Here is a 19,176-nt window from a genome sequence, read left to right as displayed (position 1 = left end):
GTGCTTTGAGCTTTAGTAAAGTTTCTTTTATGAATGTAGATGCCCTTGGATTTGGAGCATAGAGGTTCTGAATTGAGAGTACATCTTGGTAGATCATACCTTTGATGAGTATGAAGTGTCCCTCCTTATCTTTTTTGATCACTTTAGGGTGGAAGTCGATTTTATTCGATATTAGAATGGTTACTCCAGCTTTTTTCTTGGGACCGTTGGCTTGGAGAATAGTTTTCCATCCTTTTATTCTGAGGTAGTGTCTGTCTTTGTCACTGAGGTGGGTTTCCTGTATGCAACAAAATGTTGTGTCCTGTCTGATAGTCTATGTCTTTTTATTGGGGAATTGAGTCCATTGATATTAATAGATATTAAGGAGAAGTAATTGTTACTTCCTGATATTTCTGTTGTTAGAGTTGGAATTCTGTTCATGTGGCTATCTTCTTTTAGTTTTGTTGGAAGATTAGTTTCTTACTTTTTCTAAGATGTAGTTTCCCTCCTTGTGTTGGAGTTTTCCCTTTATTATCCTTTGAAGGGTTAGATTTGTGGAAATATAGTGTGTAAATTTGGTTTTGTCATGGAATACTTTGGTTTCTCCATCTATGGTAATTGAGAGTTCTGCTGGGTATAGTAGCCTGGGCTGGCATTTGTGTTCTGTTAGGGTCTGCATGACATCAACCCAGGATCTTCTGGCTTTCATAGTCTCTGGCGAGAAGTCTGATATAATTCTGATAGGTCTGCCTTTATATGTTATTTGACCTTTTTCCCTCACTGCTTTTAATATTCTTTCTTTGTTGTGTGCATTTGGTGTTTTGACTATTATGTGGCGGAAGGAATTTCTTTTCTGGTCCAGTCTATTTGGAGTTCTATGGGCTTCTTATATGTTCATGGGCATCTCTTTCTTTAGGGAAAGAGAAGTTTTAGGTTAGGGAAGTTTTCTTCTATAATTTTTGTTGAAGATATTTACTGCCCCTTTAAGTTGGAGGTCTTCACTCTCTTCTATACTTATTATCCTTAGGTTTGGTCTTCTCATTGTGTCCTGGATTTCATGGATGTTTTGGGTTAGGAACTTTTTACACTTTGTGTTTTCTTTGACTATTGTGTCAGTGTTTTCTATGGTATCTTCTGCCCCTGAGATCCTCTCTTCTATCTCATGTATTCTGTTGGTGATGCTTTCTTGCACCTATGATTCCTGACTTCTTTCCTAGGATTTCTTTTTTTTTTTTTTTTGGTTTTTCGAGACAGAGTTTCTCTGTGTAGCTCTGGCTGTTCTGGAACTCACTCTGTAGACCAGGCTGCCCTCGAACTCAGAAATCTGCCTGCCTCTCTTTCCTAGGACTTCTATCTCCAGAGTTGTCTCTCTCTGTGATTTCTTAATTGTTTCTACTTCCATTTTTAGGTCTTGGATGGTTTTGTTCAATTCCTTCACCTGTTTGCTTGTGCTTTCTTGTAATTCTTTAAGGGATTTTTGTGTTTCCTCTTTAAGGGCTTGAACCTGTTTACCTGTGTTCTCCTGTATTTCTTTAAGGGAGTTATTCATGTCCTTCTTAAATTCCTCTATCACCATTGTGAAATATGATTTTAAATCCAAATCTTCCTTTTCTGGTGTTTTGGGATATCCAGGACTTGCTGTGGTGGGTTCTGATGAAGCCAAGTAGTCTTGGTTTCTGTTGGTAAGATTCTTGTGTTTGCCTTTCACCATCTGTTGATTTCTGATGTCAGATGTTCTTGCTGTCTCTGGATGGAGCTTGTTCCTCCTGTGGGTCTGTAAGCCTGTATCAGCACTTCTGGGAGATCAGCTCTCCTATGGTAAAACCCGTGTGCAGAGGGCTGTGGATCAGTTGTCCCTCCTGAGTCCTGGGGTCAGAGCACACCCTGGAGACAGGCTCTCCTCTTAAGGGAAAGGTGCAGAAAGGTTTGTGGATCTGCTGTCCCTCCGAGGTGTAGAGGGAGGTAGAAAGGATCCTGTCCCTGCTGCCCTGCCACTTCTGAGGCCTGTGCCTCCTGGCTGGTCCCGCCTTAGAAAGTCACTGGAGAGAAAATGGAGATCTCACCCTGAGTCCCTGGGTCAGAGCACTCCCTGGAGGCAAGCTCTCTGCTTGCAGGTAAGGGGCAGAGAGGGCTGTGGATCCCCTGTCCCTCCGGAGAGAAAAATGAATTTTTATTCTCAATACTTGGGCCAATTCAATTATGAATCTCTGCTTTAACCTCCACCCTCTGCAAAAAGAATCTTCTTTAATCAGTGTTGAAAGCAGTGCAAATCCATGCCAGATACTCTATGGGAGCCTTAAACTTTGATTCTTATGGGCTATAATGGACATACTTACTTCCTCCAATTGGAATAAAATCTTGAGAGGTCTAATAATGAGGGAACTATTGGAAGAATACTTCAGTGAGCCTGGAGCCTGTGTGGGAACAGTAACTTATTGCCTCTCCACCTGAATCACAAAGAATTCTTCATGCTGCTTCCTCAAATCCTGGAATACTCTGCTTTACTTCACTCAGTGACTTTGTTGCAAGTGGTTGATGTGCATAGCAGGCCAATGTTGAAAGAATGGAGGCCTGTGTCATTCTCAGCTCTCAGTGGTACATCTATATCATGTCCTTTCTCCCAAGGTTTGGGAAAAATACAGTCTGTAGTCCAACTCCCAACAATGGTCAGCAGCAGCTGTGAATGGAAGTCCAAGGATCTAGCAGTTGCTCAGTCCCACAAGGCAAGCAGGTGAAGAAGAGCTTGTTTGTTTTAAAGTAGAGACTTACTATGATATGTACCAGGGTGTCCTGAAACTCCGAGGCTCTCCCAGAGCTGGGACTAAAGGTGTATACTGCCACACTCACACTTGGACTGTTTGTTGTTTTTAACCTCCTTATTTGTCTTTATTGAATGAAATTCTAGTATCTCTTTTGTGTAATCTAGCAGTTTAGCCCAAGATTTTACAAAAAAAAATTTAAATTATAGCTCCTAAGAATATTCATTTGTAATGGTGATGTAAAGATTTATTTTTATTTTTAGGCATTTGAAGAAATAGAAATTAAAAAACAAACATAAAACATAACAAAATAATTTAATCTCTTGGCAGTTTCCTAAGTTGGAAACTTTTATTGGATCCAGTTTTTCAAATTAATTTTATCCCCTTAGGGACAATGTCATGTATGCTGAGAAAGCACAAGTTTAGACCAATATGGAATGATTCTTAACTATCTTCTTGTGTTTATTGCAGGCCTTTTTAGAAATGGCTTCTGAAGAAGCTGCTGTTACTATGATAAATTATTACACTCCTGTTACTCCTCATCTTCGAAGTCAGCCTGTTTATATCCAGTATTCCAATCACCGAGAACTTAAGACTGACAATCTACCTAATCAGGCTGTAAGTACTATAGGCATCTGTAAGAATAATTATATAAATATGTGGTATCATAATTTAAAAGTAACTTTCTATACTTAGAGAAGATCCACTATCTATATGTTTCTTCTTTTTAGTACACTTTATTAGGATTTCATATGTATATGTAAATGCATAAAATTTCAAACAGTTTCGTTTGGAAACTTTGGAAGTTGTAGTATTAGAAATAACATTGGGCTGTGCCTGGCTAACATTCTTGTAATTCTAGAAATGGGAAGCCGGACTTCTCAGGGAAACTTTTTCAAAAAAAGCAAGAAGTAACACCCCCCCACCCCAAAAAACTGTTTTCATAATTAAGATAAAATCCTGTACCTCCTAAAATCAGAAATATGAAAGAAGTGCTGGAGATAGCTGGATTTACACTTGTTTTGACAGAAATCAAAAGCCTTGAGTTTGCCTTCTAGGGTCCTTTGTGTATGTTTGTTAAGCACTCTCCCAGGGTCTGCATCTCTAGCTAAAAGTAGTTCTTGGTTGAGATGTTAGAGAGGTAGTTTAAGATGTAGAGAATTGTTCAGAATTTTCCTTTAAATGAGTTTTGACTCCTCAAGTGTCTGTGGAATAGTCTAACAACATACTGCTTTTATTTCTGGTTTTTATTTTGATACAGTTTATGATGAGTCTTTTGTGTCTTTCCAGATTCATTTTAAATGGTTAAATAGAAATTTGATTTAACATGAAAAAAAAAACTTGTCTACAAAGCAAGTGCATTTTTAAAAAGTGTGTGTGTCTGTTTGTACATCTGTCTATTATATGCATGGGTGTTTTGTCTGCATGGATGACTGTGTGAAGGTGCCAGATGTGCTGGAACTGGAGTTACAGACAAATGTAAGCTGTCATGTCAGGGCTGTGAATTGAACCCATATTCTCTAGAAGAGCAGCCGGTGCTCTTCACCACTGAGCCATTTCTCCAGTCCCATGTATTTTATTTTTTTAAATATCTTTTAAAATTGAATATAATTAATTTCATTTTCCTCTTTTCTTCTCCTTTCTTCAGCCCCTCCCATTCCCCACATTCCTTCTCAAATTCACAACTGCTCTTTCTTTAATTATTATTATTATGCATTTGCTTTTCTTATTATCCATCCTCAACTTTACACACAGGGTTTCTCTGTGTAGCTTGCTGATTCTGTTTAGTGTTGCTTCTGTGTATATGATTTCAGGGTTGACCACGTGGTATTGGATAACCAGTTTGAATACTCACCTCCGGGAAGGCTAATTCTCTCTTGCTCAACTGTTGTTAATTGGTGGCTCTTTGTTTAAGAGTAGAGACATGTGAGATTTCTCTCTACCAGTTTAGTGTGTTTATCTATGGGGGGTGTTCTTGTTTAGGCAGCCATATATTGAGGTAGGTATTATGGATGTGGCTTCCCTGTCATTTCTAGGAGATACAGTCTCACAACAGACTTCCTGTCTTTTGGCTTACACAGTCTCTTTCTCCCTCCCCCCATGATGTTCTTGAGCTTTGGATGCAGGAATTGTGTTGTAAATGTATCGTTGGGCCTGGGCCCCTGACCCAGTTGCTCTCTGAATTTTGACCAGGTATGCTTTTCAGTAATGGTTTCCATCTGGTGCAAAGTGAAGCTTCTTTGATGAAAGGTGGTCTGTGGGTATAAGGATAAGTATTTAGGTTAAAAATATTGGTGAGATCAGGAATTCAAGGTCCATACCTAAACATAATAAAAGTAATATACAGCAAACCAATAGCCAACATCAGACTAAATGGAGAGAAACTTGAAGCAATCTCACTAAAGTCAGGAACTAGACAAGGCTGCCCTCTCTCCTCCTGTCTATTCAATATAGTACTTGACGTTCTAGCCAAGCAATTAGATAACAAAAGGAGATCAAAGGGATACAAATTGGGAAGGAGGAAGTCAAGATATCACTATTTGTAGATGATATGATGGTATATATAATCCACCTTAAAATTCTACCAGAGAACTTCTACAGCTGATAAACAACTTTAGCAAAGTGGCTTGATATAAAATTAACTCTAACAAATCAGTATCCTTCCTCTACTCAAAGGATAAATGGGCTGAAAAAGAAATTAGGGAAATGACAACCTTCGCAATAGTCACAAGTAATATAAAATATCTCGGTGTGACTCTAACTAAACAAGTGAAAGATCTGTATGACAAGAACATCAAGTTTCTGAAGAAAGAAATCGAAGAAGAAGACCTCAGATGGAAAGATCTCCCATGCTCATAGATTGGCAGGATCAGCATAGTAAAAATGGCCATCTTACTGAAAGCAATCTATAGATTCAATACAATCCCCATCAAATTTCAACTCAATTCTTCACAGAGATAGAAAGAGCAATTCTCAAATTCATCTGGAACGACAAATTAAAAAAAACAAACAAACCAGGATATCGAAAACTATGCTCAACAATAAAAGAACTTCTGGGGGAATCACTATCCCTGACCTCAAGCTATAATACAGAGCAGTAGTGATAAAAACTGCATGGTACAGAGACAGGCAGGTAGATCAATAGAATAGAATTGAAGACCCAGACACCTATGGTCACTTGGTTTTTGACAAAGAAGCCAAAACCATCCAGTAGAAAATAGCCAGCATTTTCAACAAATATTGGATAACCAATATTTGCTAGTTCAACTGGTGGTTAGCATGTAGAAGAATGCAAATCAACCCATTCTTATCTCTTTGTACAAAGCTCAAGTCCAAGTAGATCAAGGACCTCCACATAAAACCAGATACACTGGATCTAGTAAAAGAGAAAGTGGGGAAGAGCCTTGAACACATCGGCACTGGGGAAAATTTCCTGAACAGAACATGCTCTAAGATCAATAATCGACAAATGGGATCTTATAAAATTGGAAGCTTCTGTAAGGCAAAGGAAATTGTCAGTAGGACAAAAGGGCAACCCTCAAATTGGGAAAAGATCTTTACCAACCCTATATCCAATAGAGGACTAATATCTAAAATATACAAAGAACCTAAGAAGTGAGATTCCAGAGAACCAAATAACCCTTTATAAAATGGGGAACAGAGCTAAACAAAGATTTCTCAACTGGGGAATCCTGAATGTGTGAGAAGCACTTAAAGAAATGTTCAGTCCTCAGTCATCAGCGAAATGCAAATCAAAACAACCCTGAGATTCCACCTCACACCTGTCAGAATGGCTAAGATCAAAAACTGAGGTGACATCAGATGCTGGTGAGGATGTGGAGAAAGGGGAACACTTCCTCCATTGCTGGTAGGACTGCAAGCTGGTAAAGCCACTTTGGAAATCAGTCTGGCTGTTTCTTAGAAAATTGGACATAGTACTACCTGAGGACCCAGGTATTTACTCCTGGGCATATACTCAAAAGATGCTCCAACATATAACAAAGACACATGCTCCACTATGTTCATAGCTACCTTATTTATAATATCCAGGAGCTGGAAACAACCTAGATGTCCCTCAGCAGAAGAATGGATACAGAAAATATGGTATGTTTATACAATGGAGTACTACTCACCATTAAAAACAGTGACTTCATGAAATTCACAGGCAAATGGATGGAACTAGGAAATATCACCCTGGGGCTGGAGAAATGGCTCAGTGGTCAAGAACACTGACTGCTCTTCCAGAGGTTCTGAGTTCAATTCCCAGTAACCACATGGTGGCTCACAACCATCTGTAATCATATGACAGTGTACTCATATATATTAAATAAATAAACTCTTTAAAAATATATATCATTCTGAGTGAGGTAACCCAAACACAAAAGAAAACACATGATATGTACTCACTGATAGGTGGATATTAGCTGAAAAGCTCAGAATACCCATGATACAATCCACAAACCATGTGGGGCTTAAGAAGAAGACCAAAGTGTGGATGCTTCAACCCTACATAGAAGGGGAAACAAAATAATCACAAGAGATAGAAGGATGGAGGGACCTGGGAGGGACAGAGGAGAGGGAGGGAAAAAAGAGGCAGGCAGGGTTAGGTATTAGAAGGGACAAAAGTACCAGAGGGTCAGAAAATCAAATAGAAATATATAGCAGTGGGAGATGGGGATATATAGCAGTGGGACTGGGGGTAGCCACTAGAAAGTCCCAGATGCCAGGAAAGCAAGAGGCTCCCAGGACCCAACAGGGATGACTTTAGCTGAAATATGCAACAAAGGGGAGATAGAACCTGTAGAGACCACTTCCAGTAGATAGGCACAGCCTCCAGTTGAGAGATGGGGCCACACACCCAACTCGAAATTGTTAACCCAGAAATGTTTCTGTCCAAATGAAAGACAATGTCTTAGGGTTTTACTGCTGTGAACAGACACCATGACCAAGGCAACTCTTGTAAAGACAACATTTAATTGGGGCTGGCTTACAAGTTCAGAGGTTAAGTCCATTATGATCCAGGTAGGAACATGGCAGCATCCAGGCAGGGATGGTGCAGGAGAAGCTGAGAGTTCTACTTTTTCATCTGAAGGCTGTTTGCAGAATATTAACTTCCAGGCATCTAGGATGAGCCCCCTAAAGCCCACACCCACAAGGTCACGCCCACTCCCAACAAGGCCACACCCACTCCAACAGGGCCATACCTTGTAATAGTACCACTCCCTGGGCTGAGCATATACAGACCATCACAGACAGGAACAAAAAATGGAAAGGAGACTGAAGGAAAGGCCATCTAGAGACCACTCCACCTAGGGATCCATCCCAAACACCAAACCCTGAAACCATTGCTGATGCTGAGAAGCACTTGCTGACAGGAGCCTGGTCCTGGTATGGCTGTTGCCTGAGAAGTTCTACCAGCACCTGACCAATACACACAGCCATCCATCCAACTGAGCCTGGGGACCCCAATGGAAGAGTTAGGAGAAGGACTCAGCGAGCTGAATGGGGTTATAACCCCATAGGAAGAACAATATCAACTAACCTAATCACCCAGAGCTCCCAGAGATTGAACCACCAACCAAATGGAGAGATCCACTGCTCCAGATACATATGTAGCAGAGGATGTCCTTATTTGACATCAGTGGGAGAGGAGGTCCTTGGTCATGTGGAAGCTTGATGATCCAGTGAAGGGGGTTGCTAAGAGAGGTGAGGCGTGAGTGAGTGGAGGAGCACCCTCATAGAGGCAAAGGGGAGGGAGAAGGGTGGGTGGGAAGGGGAATTTTTGGAGGGGTAACTAGAAAGGGGGAATATCATTTGAAATATAAACAAATAAAATGATTAATAAAAGGATAAGTATTTAGAATGCATTTTTTTTTTTAAATACAAAGAGAATTTTCCATGTATTCTTGCTCTAGGGCAAGATTTCTCCAACTTTTTTGTTATGTTGATTGTTATGAGAACTGCATTTATAAAATTATTAGAATTTTCCACATTAGTACAGGAATATTTCCTGTACATAATCCTTGTTTTAGGACATAATGACATTTCATTTTCCTTTTGGGGTATCAAATTGAGAGCCTTAAGCATGAAAAGCGGGTACTATACCGTTGAACTGTCGCTCACACTATTAGAGTTCTTCAATGAAAATTGTTTTTATAGATTACAAATAAGAACCTTGTTCATGGTTAAACATTCAGGCAATTTAGAAAAATATGAAGAAAAATGCAAGCATCTGTTTGACCAGAAATAACTGATTATTGGTGCTAATCTGTGAAATCTTCTGTTGTGCTGTATGTGTAACTGTATACAGATGAAATACTGGTATGTCAAGTGTGTTTGTTTTTACTCTGTAATATATTACGGACATTGTTCTGCAGCAAATAATTAACATAGTTGTCCCTGAATCTTTAGTACCAGAAGTTCTGTTTTGTTTTTCTATTAAGTTTTTCAGTAGAATTTAAACATTTTTCCATGTAATTCATACAGTTTTCACAGTAGTTTTATTCCTAAGTATGTTAGTATAAATTGCTAGAACAAAAGATAATTTATTAAAAACATAGAGATTGGATTATGCCAAAGGGAAACTGTGAGAAATCCCAGTTGCTAGGCAACCACAGTCACCCAGTGGCCTAGTTTATTCTTAGATAGCCTTGATTTCATCCCAACACTTTTTTATTCCAAACCCTACACCAGACATAAGTCAAAATAGAAAGTACCTGTTTACATATATATAAATGCCTCATTTTTGAAAGCCAAGGAATCAGATAGACCACACCCCCTTCCCCCCTTTTTTCTGAGCATCAAGATACCCCAAATCAAGCATGTGACTCTCTGCTCTGGACACAGTTGTCAAAGGTCAAGTCCATGTGAAGTAATGTTACCTTCTTGCTTTACTGGAGAACTTTAGTTACTAAATATAATTGTATTGTGTGGTTCAGCATTTGAAAACTTTTTACTTTGGAGTTTTCTTGACCTTGTTAGTAGTTTATGAATTTGCAAAAATGACTTTGTAAGATTTTACCTTTAAAATGTTCTCTAAACAATTATTAAAATGAATACTGAAGACCAGCATATTTACTCTATTCTAGTTTCTATATTCTTGACCTTAGAAATGTGTTCTTCAAATCATACAGGTACCCTTTTGCGCTTTATTTATTAAGGTAGAGACTCACTATGATGCTCAAGTTAGGTTGAGCTCACTTGGTAGCACAGGCTGTCCTTCTCCTCATTTCCTCCTTTATTACTTGTTAGTGCTGGGATCACAAGTCGGTGCCACCATGCTCCCTGGGTACATTTACGTTTTATAGCAACTATATCTCCCCACTCTAACTTATTAAAGTCCTTGTGCTTGCTTGATTATACCGTTTCCATTTTCCCTTATTAATAGTATAATCATTCTAGTATTGTCTTAAGTGTCTAAAAATCATCTCCCACAGTAGTAATTTTAGTGCACCATAATTTTAAGCATCAAATGCATTTTCATCTTCAAACATTGTTTTTCTTAAATGTTTTTGCTTAGTTAAAAATTGTTACCTAAGAACTTGGTGTCATAGTACTGTATATTTATAGTCCCAGCATTAGAAAGGCTGAGGCAATAGGATTTTAGTTCAGAATTGCCCTTGGCTACACCATGAAACCCTGTCTCAATACAAAATGCTCAAAATCTTATAATTATAAAATATGCTTGCTGGGCAGTGGTGGCTTATGTCTTTAATCCCAGCACTTGGGAGGCAGAGGCAGGCAGATTTCTGAGTTCGAGGCTAGCCTGGTCTACAGAGTGAGTTCCAGGACAACCAGAGATACACAGAGAAACCCTGTCTCGAAAAAAACCAAAAATAAATAAATAAATAAACAGAATAAATAGAATAAATAAAATAAAATATGCTTACCATATTTTCAGGTCCCCCCCCTGTACTTTTATTTTCAAAAGCTTTTTTCTACCCTTCCTTTCCCTCCTTCCGCCCCCCACCCTCCAGCTCTTAAACTTTTTCGGTGCTGGTATTACAGGTGTGCACCACTGCACCCCACTTTAAAAGCAAATAATCACTTTTTTGCCAGTTATTTAGAAAGATTGTGAGCACCAGCACTGACTATACTGAACGCTGTGCAGTGAAGATGACAGTACGCACTATTAAGTCTCTTATTTTGAAAAAGAGAGAAAGTGAAGAAGGAACAATAACAGCAAAACTAGCAGCAGCAACTACGTGATAGAATTAAAATTAATAGAGCAATTATTGACATGAAGTAAAGAAGTGAAAACAAATTTGTTTTTAGTTGCTTTTGATACTAAATCATTTTAACGTGAGAGGAATGCTCATATGTCTTTGCTTTAGATACTGTAGACTGTTAACACCCAATGCAGAAGAAGTGACGATGTTTAATTACAAAATCCAGCTACCCAATTACTGTGTCTGATAGCTGTTGTATGGGTAGTTTTGGTTTTTTTGTTTGTTTGTTTTGTTTTACAAGACAGGTTTTTTTGGTTTTTTTGTTTGTTTGTTTTGTTTTACAAGACAGGTTTTTTTCTGTGTATCCTTGGCTGTTGTGGAACTCTGTAGAATAGGCTGGCCTCAAAATCACAGAGATCTGTCTGCTACGATTAACGGCTTGAGCCACCACTGCCATCACCCAGCTAGCTGTCCTATTGAACGGGGTAAAATGTAGGCTTTATCACAGGAATTTGTTGGTTGTATGATAGCACTAATTAGTATCTTTTACTCCTTAATTTGTGGAGTGTGTAGAATAGTTCACATTTAATTCTAAGCCTGAATCTTGTTTTGATTGGCATCACCTACCTCGTACACACCAATTAAAGTTTCAAATGGAAGTCTAAGTTGGTTTTCAAACCTGTAAAAGCAGTACCATCCTCATTTTTATAAAAGATTTATCTTATTTATTTTATGTGTATGAGTACACTGTAGCTGTACAGATGGCCATGAGCCATCATGTGTGTGGCTGCTGGGAATTGAACTCAGGACTTCTGCTGGCCCCGCTCACTCTGCTCTGCCCCACTCACTCCTGCCCTGCTCACTCTTGCCCCGCTCACTCCAGCGTAATTCACTGTAGCTGTCTTCAGACACACCACAAGAGGACGTCAGATCTCATTACGGGTGGTTGTGAGCCACTATGTTGTTGCTGGGATCCGAACTCAGGACCTTCGGAAGAGCAGTCAGTACTCTTAACACTGAGCCATCTCGCCAGCCCCCCATCCTCATTTTCTAATAAAATCTTACTGAGAAGCTCAGAGTGAAGTATATGAGGTAGAGTGCCATGTTTAAAGCAGACACGCTACAGTGTTGGCTATAGAGAATAGTTTTGAGAAGTAATGATACAAACAAAATGTTCTTTTAATTCACATACTGTTTTTTAAAGGTGATGTTGCCTTGGGAACTGAACATTGGGTTGTTTTATATTATATGATATGTAAAAAATGTGTTAACATAAAACCACTATTAAAATGTTTATAGACTAACTAATATCTTGAAAAGGATTATATTTTCTTCATCTCGTATACCAACACTGGAATGAACACAGAGATTAATGTGGCCTGTGCACACGTGCACATTTGTGAAATACTTTGTATATTAAAAAAAGATTTTCGGTCCAGGTGGTAGTGGCGCACACCTTTAATCCCAGCACTTGGGAGGCAGAGGCAGCTGGATTTCTGAGTTTGAGGCCAGCCTGGTCTACAGAGTGAGTTCCAGGACAGCAAGGGCTACACAGAGAAACACTGTCTTGTAAAAGCAAAAAAAAAAAAAAATTCTCAGATGGGCAGTAGTGGCGCATACCTTTGATCTCAGCACTTGGGAGGCAGAGGCAGGTGAATTTCTGAGTTCGAGGACAGCCTGGTCTACAGAGTGAGTTCCAAGACAACCCAGGGCTATACAAAGAAACCCTATCTTGAAAAAAACCAAACAAAATATTGATACATACATACATATATACATACCTCCTTTTTCATCTATAGATCCCACTCATATTTTGCTAATTGTTCCGTTAATACTTGCATGTAGCAAAATGATATAGTTAGATTCATGTGTATGTTCTGTTTTTGGTTATATCCTTTTAGTCATTTTGGACAAATTCTGCCTTTCTTTTAACTGATGTCCTTAACATCAGTGAAAATGAAAAGCAATTTTTTTTTCTATAATGTCCTTCAACGTGTGCTGGTCTGAAATTTCCTCATGATTCAATTCAGAATAGATATCTTTGACAAATACATGTAGAACTGATACAGTCATGTTTACCAGGCTTCTGTACTATGGAAGAAGGAAACCTCTCTCCTCTTACCCATTGGGGAGTGTAGTAGTTTGGTTGGTTGGTTCTTGGATCCCTGTTCTAAAATTCAAGGATACTAAAGGTACTTTTGTAAAATGATGTAATAGCTGTACATACCATAAGCACACTATTGTGTATACTTTAAATACCCTGTAGATTATTTATAATATCTAATGAAACACAGAGGCTATGCAAATAGTTGTAATAGTGCCAGATGTGGTGACATACCCTTGTAAACCTCAGCACTCAGGAGGGAGGACAAGTTCTAATCCAGACTTAGCTATGTAATAGAGAGACCTAGTTTCAACAAAATCTCCAAAGTTGTTATATATTTTTTTTGTTTAAGGAATAATGACAAGTAAAAGGGGTGTTTGCATGTTCAGTATAGATCAGTAGTTCTCAGCTTTCCTAATATGACCCCTTAATACACTTACTCATGTTTTAGTGACCCCCCCACTATAAAATTATTTTGTTGCTACTTTGTAACCGTAATTTTGTTACTGTTGTGAATTATAATGTAAACGTCTGTTATGTAGATAGCCTTAGGAGTCCTTTGTGAAAGGGTCACTCAACCCCCAAAAGGGTCATAACCCACGGGTTGAGAACCATTAGCATAGACAGAAATTTTTCCATCCATGTTTAGATATACCTACAGATATGGAGGGCCCACCTTTACTTAAAAGGGGGAAGAAATAATATCTTGTACATTTGGATTTATCATAAGTGCTGTTCTTTATGAGCTGTCAGTTGTTAGCATTATGGACTTAGGAATTCCTGGTTACTTTATATATTACCTTTGATGTTCAAAATTCTCAGATTGGGCCAGTAGTAGCCCCTTATTCAGCTTTTTTTGTTTCAGTAATTTTCGTATTCTGGAAAATACAAGAAAAATACCACAAAACTAAAATTACTTCATACTCACCTTCTGTTTTTCTTGCCACAGTTCTGAACCAGCTACTTTTTTAGAACACCTTGTTTCACTTTAGTAGAAATATATTAGGTGCTTGTTTGTACACTTAACACCTTTTACAGGTTACCTGAATGACAGGTTAGCCTGATCACACTCTAAAGTCAACATACTGGTTCATTGCTTGCCCACCCCTTCACCTCTTCACCCTTCTTAGGCTGTCTCATGACATTGGCTACCCGTATCATTATGGCTTTCCTTCTAACTTCTTGGGCTAGCATTCTCAGCCAGCTGCCCCACCTATCTTCATCTGACTCTTCTCATGGTCTTCAGGTGATATCTATCACTGAAGCCCTCTACCTCCCAAACAGAAACACACCATAAATATCTTCTTTTCCTTGTCTGGGTTCAGACTTCCCTTTGCAACGCAGCTCTGGCCTGTGGTTGTGCTCCTCAGCTTGTTCATGATGATTCCTGGCAGGGAGGCCTACTTTTTTTTTTTTTTTTTTTTTTTTTTGGTTTGGTTTGGCTTGGTTTGGTTTTTCGAGGAGGCCTATTTCTACTGATGGCCTGCTTTCCCTACTGACACCAGTCACATTTACACTTAAGACTATCTAAAAGCTTTAGACTTGAATTGTCAAGTAGTAATGCATGCCTTTAATCCCAGCACTCAGGAAGCAGAGGCAGTAGTAGGTCTCTGTGTGTTTGTGGCTAGACTGATCTACAAAGTGAGTTGCAAGACAGTCAAGACCACACAAAGAAACTACTCACCCCCCAACCTAATAGTGCTGGGACTAAAAGCATATGTATACCACTGCTCCCAACTTTTTCACGTAGATTTTAAGGAACAAACTCAGGTCCTCGTGCTTACACAACAAGCACTTTATTGATTGAACCATCTCCTGAGCCCCTTCTTAAAGAAAGACGGAAAGGAAAGGAACCAACCAAACAGAAAACTTGGCTCCTAAACATAGCAGACTTGAAATGTTCATCCAGATATGTATCCAGGAGTTTGTATTATGTCGTGTGAGCTTCAGTGTGTGCACTGCTTCTGTGATCAAGAGTGTTCATTTTTCTTTTTTCTTTTTTGTCTTGTTTTCTAGAGAGCCCAAGCTGCACTGCAGGCTGTCAGTGCAGTCCAGTCAGGAAACCTGTCCCTTCCTGGAGCTACTTCCAATGAAGGCACATTGCTACCTGGGCAGAGCCCTGTGCTCCGGATAATTATTGAAAACCTATTTTACCCTGTCACTCTGGAAGTTCTCCATCAGGTAAGGAACAAACTCTTCTGAAGCGCTGAATAAATATGGTTTTTCCTAACTTTTGATAGTTATTTGTTTGTTTTGTAAGTTGGATATGATGGCATACAACTTTAATCCCAGCACTTGAGAGGGAGTAACAGATGAATCTCTGTGAATTCAAGGCCAGCCTAATCTACAAATCGAGCTCCAGGATAACCAGAGCTATGCACGCACGCACGCACACATACACACCCTGTCTCAAAAGGAAAAAAAAGGAAAAAAATTGTTCTTTACTGATTTGATTGATATTGTCTTTCCATTATTTGCTTATATAATAGGAATTTTTTTAAAGATTTATTTACTATATGTAAGTAGACTGTAGCTGTCTCCAAACACACCAGAAGAGGGCGTCAGATCTCATTACGGATGGTTGTGAGCCACCATGTGGTTGCTGGGATTTGAACTCAGGACCTTTGGAAGAGCAGTCAGTGCTCTTAATCACTGAGCCATCTCACCAGCCCTAGGAAAAAATTTAACATCCTGATTTCATAAAAGAAATTGTATCAGGTGTTTTTTTTTTGACATCCTCCCTTTTCTAAATTTTGTGTTTTTAAGACCTATGAACTACTGTTCTGCAACTCGCTGTGTAGACCAGACTGGTCTAGAACTCAGAGATCTGCCTGCCTCTGTCTCACAAGTACTAGCATTAAAGTGCTAACTCGAAGGCCTGGGGTGCAGCTGAGTGGTGTTAGAGCATGTGGTATGAAGAACTTTCATGCATGAGTTATGTTCAATCACTAATACCAGTAATTATGATAATAATATCAAACACTGGAGGGAACATGGTGGGTAAGAAAATCTAATTTTAGCCAGGTTTAATAGCACGCTTATAATCATAGCACTTGAGAGGCTGAAACAGGAGGATTTCTACAAAATCAAGTCTTGCTCATAGCAAAACCCCATGTCAAATCTATCTTTGCCATTGCTTTAGTGCTGTGAAAAGCAATTTGTACAAAAGAAAACATTTAATTGGGGGTTGCTTACAGTTTCAGAGACTTATTCATTGTCGTGGCAGGGAACATGGCAGGAGGCAGGAGTGGTGCTGCAGAAATAGCTGGGAGCTATATCCTGCCACAAGCAAAGAGAGATTGGGAATGGCGTGGGCTTTTGGAACCCTGAAGCTCACTTCCAGTGATGAACACACTTTTTCCAACAAGGCCATACCTCAAAATCCTTCTAATCCTATGAAAGAATTACACTCCCTAGTGACTAAACATTTAAATATTTGAGCCTATGAGGGCCCATCTCCTGAGTGTTAAGATTACAGGCTTAATTTTTTTTAATAGCTAAGCATGAGAAAATTGAAGAAAGTATAATATCATTGATAAAATCTAGATAATTATAGTTTCTTCAAAAATTATGTCAACAAAGATTACAACTAATTTATTTAATTTTTGTCCCTTGTTATATTTGAATATTTTCAGTTTAAAATTCTGAGGTGGGAGCCAGTGAGATAGCTCAGCAGGTAAGAAGAACACTTGGCTCTTAGCCCAGTTGACATTAGTCCCTGGGATCCATATGCCAGAAGAAGAGATCCAACTTCGGAAAGTTTTCCTCTAACTTTCCCACTTGTACTGGTGAACCCACAAATGTGTGTGTGCATGCACAGGCATACATATACATAAATACTTTTTTTAATTCTGAAGGGAAGATATATAGTAAACTTCAGTATATAGATGCATATGTGATATGCATTGTGTTAGATAATCACTTGTAATCCAGTATAATCTTTTTAGTCATTCGTTACTGCATCTAAACTGTCTTATCAAAGATAGTTCACTAAATTAGGGCTAGTAGTATTTAAAATTTACAAATTGGAAAGTCCCTTAATTACACAATTTTCTAGTGGGTAAAACTGAACATACTTAAGGCCATATCTCCTAATCCTTCCCAAACAGTTCTACCAACTTGGGACCAAGTATTCAAACATGAGCCTTTGGGGAACCATTCTCATTCAACCCTCCATGGCATCTCCATCGCCACTGTAGACTTACAGCATTATTAAAATGTAAAATCATTTCATCTACTTTGAAAAGTCCTCCTAATCTTTCAGTCTCATATGGCTTAAGGGGGCCAGGCCTTGTCCCAAGCAAGCATCTGAATATGGCCGTGTCATCTATGTGCTTCTGGCTTTAGCATTATGAAGGACACATGAGTAAAGGGATTGTGGAATCATCTACAGTTAAGGAGAACCACTGGGGCTCGGCACTGTGTGGTAGCTGCCTGCTTTGGGTAGATCCTTGCTACTTTGAACCACAGTGTTTAAAAGTCCAAAGTTCAAAGTCCCTTTTAAAACTCAAGGAAGTCCCTAATTGTAATCCCCTGTATAATCAAAAAGCAAATTATATAGTGGCACAGACCATACATTACCATTCTAAAATTAAGGAATGGAGGCATAGTAAGGAAATACTGAACCAAAGTAAGACTGGAACTCAGCAGGGCAAATTCTAAACCCTATAGCTCTATCTCTAATGTCAAAAGGGCTTAGATGACTCCATCCCTCCAACTCTGCTGCCTGCAAGATACAGCTCTTCCTTTGGCTGGTTTCATTCCCCATGTACAGTTCTCCTTGGTAGATAACCTCATATCTCTGATGTATTTAATATCTTGGCATCTCCATTGCAGTCCAAGATGTTTGTCCTCTTAGGGCCTTTGTGTAGGGACATGCCTGGCATAAGTGGTTCTCCTATACTCTGGGAGAGATTTCATGACATCTTTATCATTGTGTCTTTCATGACCCTAAAGTCAGAACCACTTGGATGACACTGCTTGCTTTGGGATGGATCCTGGCCTCCTTGAACCACATTTGCAGCAGATTTCTTTGTTTTTTTCCCAAAGCAGAAAATTCCTAATGCCTTTTCTTTATATAAGTTGGTAGCCTGGTGGGTGGAAGCATTTCGGGAGAGCACCTCTCTCTATTCCATTTCAGGGCTGGCCTCCCCTTAATCTTACCTCTTTCAGCAGAAGCCTTGGCTCCTTTTCTGGGGCTCTTGTCATCTTGTACTTCTTTTTTCCTTATTACTCCTATTCATTGTAGATCTGCATAAGTGTGATTACTAAGAACTACATGGCAGAGTCAATACTAGGCTGTCTTGAAATTTCCTCCACTACAGAAATTAGTCTGTTACTTTTAAATTAAGTTCTAGGCAAATTCTTAGGACAAGGGTAGAAAGCAGCAAAAAATACCACAAAAAAATGGTTTCCAGCCCAGCTGCTAATATTATTCACCCTCGGGGCTGGAGAGACGATTCAGTGGTTAAGAGCACTGCCTACTCTTCCAAAGGTCCTGATTTCAATTCCCAGCAACCACATGGTGGCTCAAACCATCTGTAATGGGATTCAATGCCCTTTTCTGGTGTGTCTAAAGACAGCTACAGTGTACTTACTCATCATATATGTGTGTGTGTGTGTGTGTGTGTGTAAATATATATAAAATAAAACTTTTAAAAAAATATTATTCACTCCCAGAAACATCTTAAGCCAGGCCTCCACAGTCCTCACAGCTTTCAGCATATTGTCTTTCAAGCTTCTACCAGCATGGTCTATTAAGCTCTGCCCATAGTGTCCAATTACTTTTCTAATTCAAAATCCCAAAGTCTTTCATGTTTCTCCAAAAAAAAAAAAAAAAAAAAAAATCAAGCATGGTTAGGTCTGTCACTCCAATACTCCTCTCCCTGATACATTTGAGCCTATTGAGGGCATGCTAATTCAAAGCACCACACGTGCCTTTGGATCTATATGACTAAATGAAGAGTAGTAGAGGGTGTGTGTGTGTGTGTGTGTACAAAACTGAAATGTATCTGAACTCAAGAATTATAAACAATCTAGAGCTCTTAGACATCGTTTTACTTGCCCATTATCATATGAGTTATGATGGGACTCAGACTTACTTCCAATGTTCTTTGCTGTGCATGTCAATTCTAAATATACTAGTTAGTAGGACTACTTTATTCTT

The 19,176-nt window shown here is 39.0% G+C and overlaps 1 protein-coding gene across 8 annotated transcripts in view; it reads left to right on the top strand.

Moving 5' to 3' along the window:
* Ptbp3 (polypyrimidine tract binding protein 3) overlaps nt 1–19,176 on the top strand; it is an 85,336-nt gene that overhangs the window by 45,370 nt on the left and 20,790 nt on the right. For all 8 annotated transcript variants that reach the window (XM_031377545.1, XM_031377542.1, XM_031377543.1 and 5 more), the window contains 2 exons: nt 3,210–3,356; nt 15,027–15,191. In XM_031377545.1, coding sequence (XP_031233405.1) covers nt 3,210–3,356; nt 15,027–15,191 — 312 coding nt within the window. The remainder of the gene's footprint in view (nt 1–3,209; nt 3,357–15,026; nt 15,192–19,176) is intronic.

The sequence above is a fragment of the Mastomys coucha genome, unplaced genomic scaffold, assembly GCF_008632895.1.
Source record: "Mastomys coucha isolate ucsf_1 unplaced genomic scaffold, UCSF_Mcou_1 pScaffold18, whole genome shotgun sequence".
Classification (NCBI taxonomy): Eukaryota; Metazoa; Chordata; class Mammalia; order Rodentia; family Muridae; genus Mastomys; species Mastomys coucha.
This window is presented reverse-complemented; position numbering and strand designations above follow the sequence as displayed.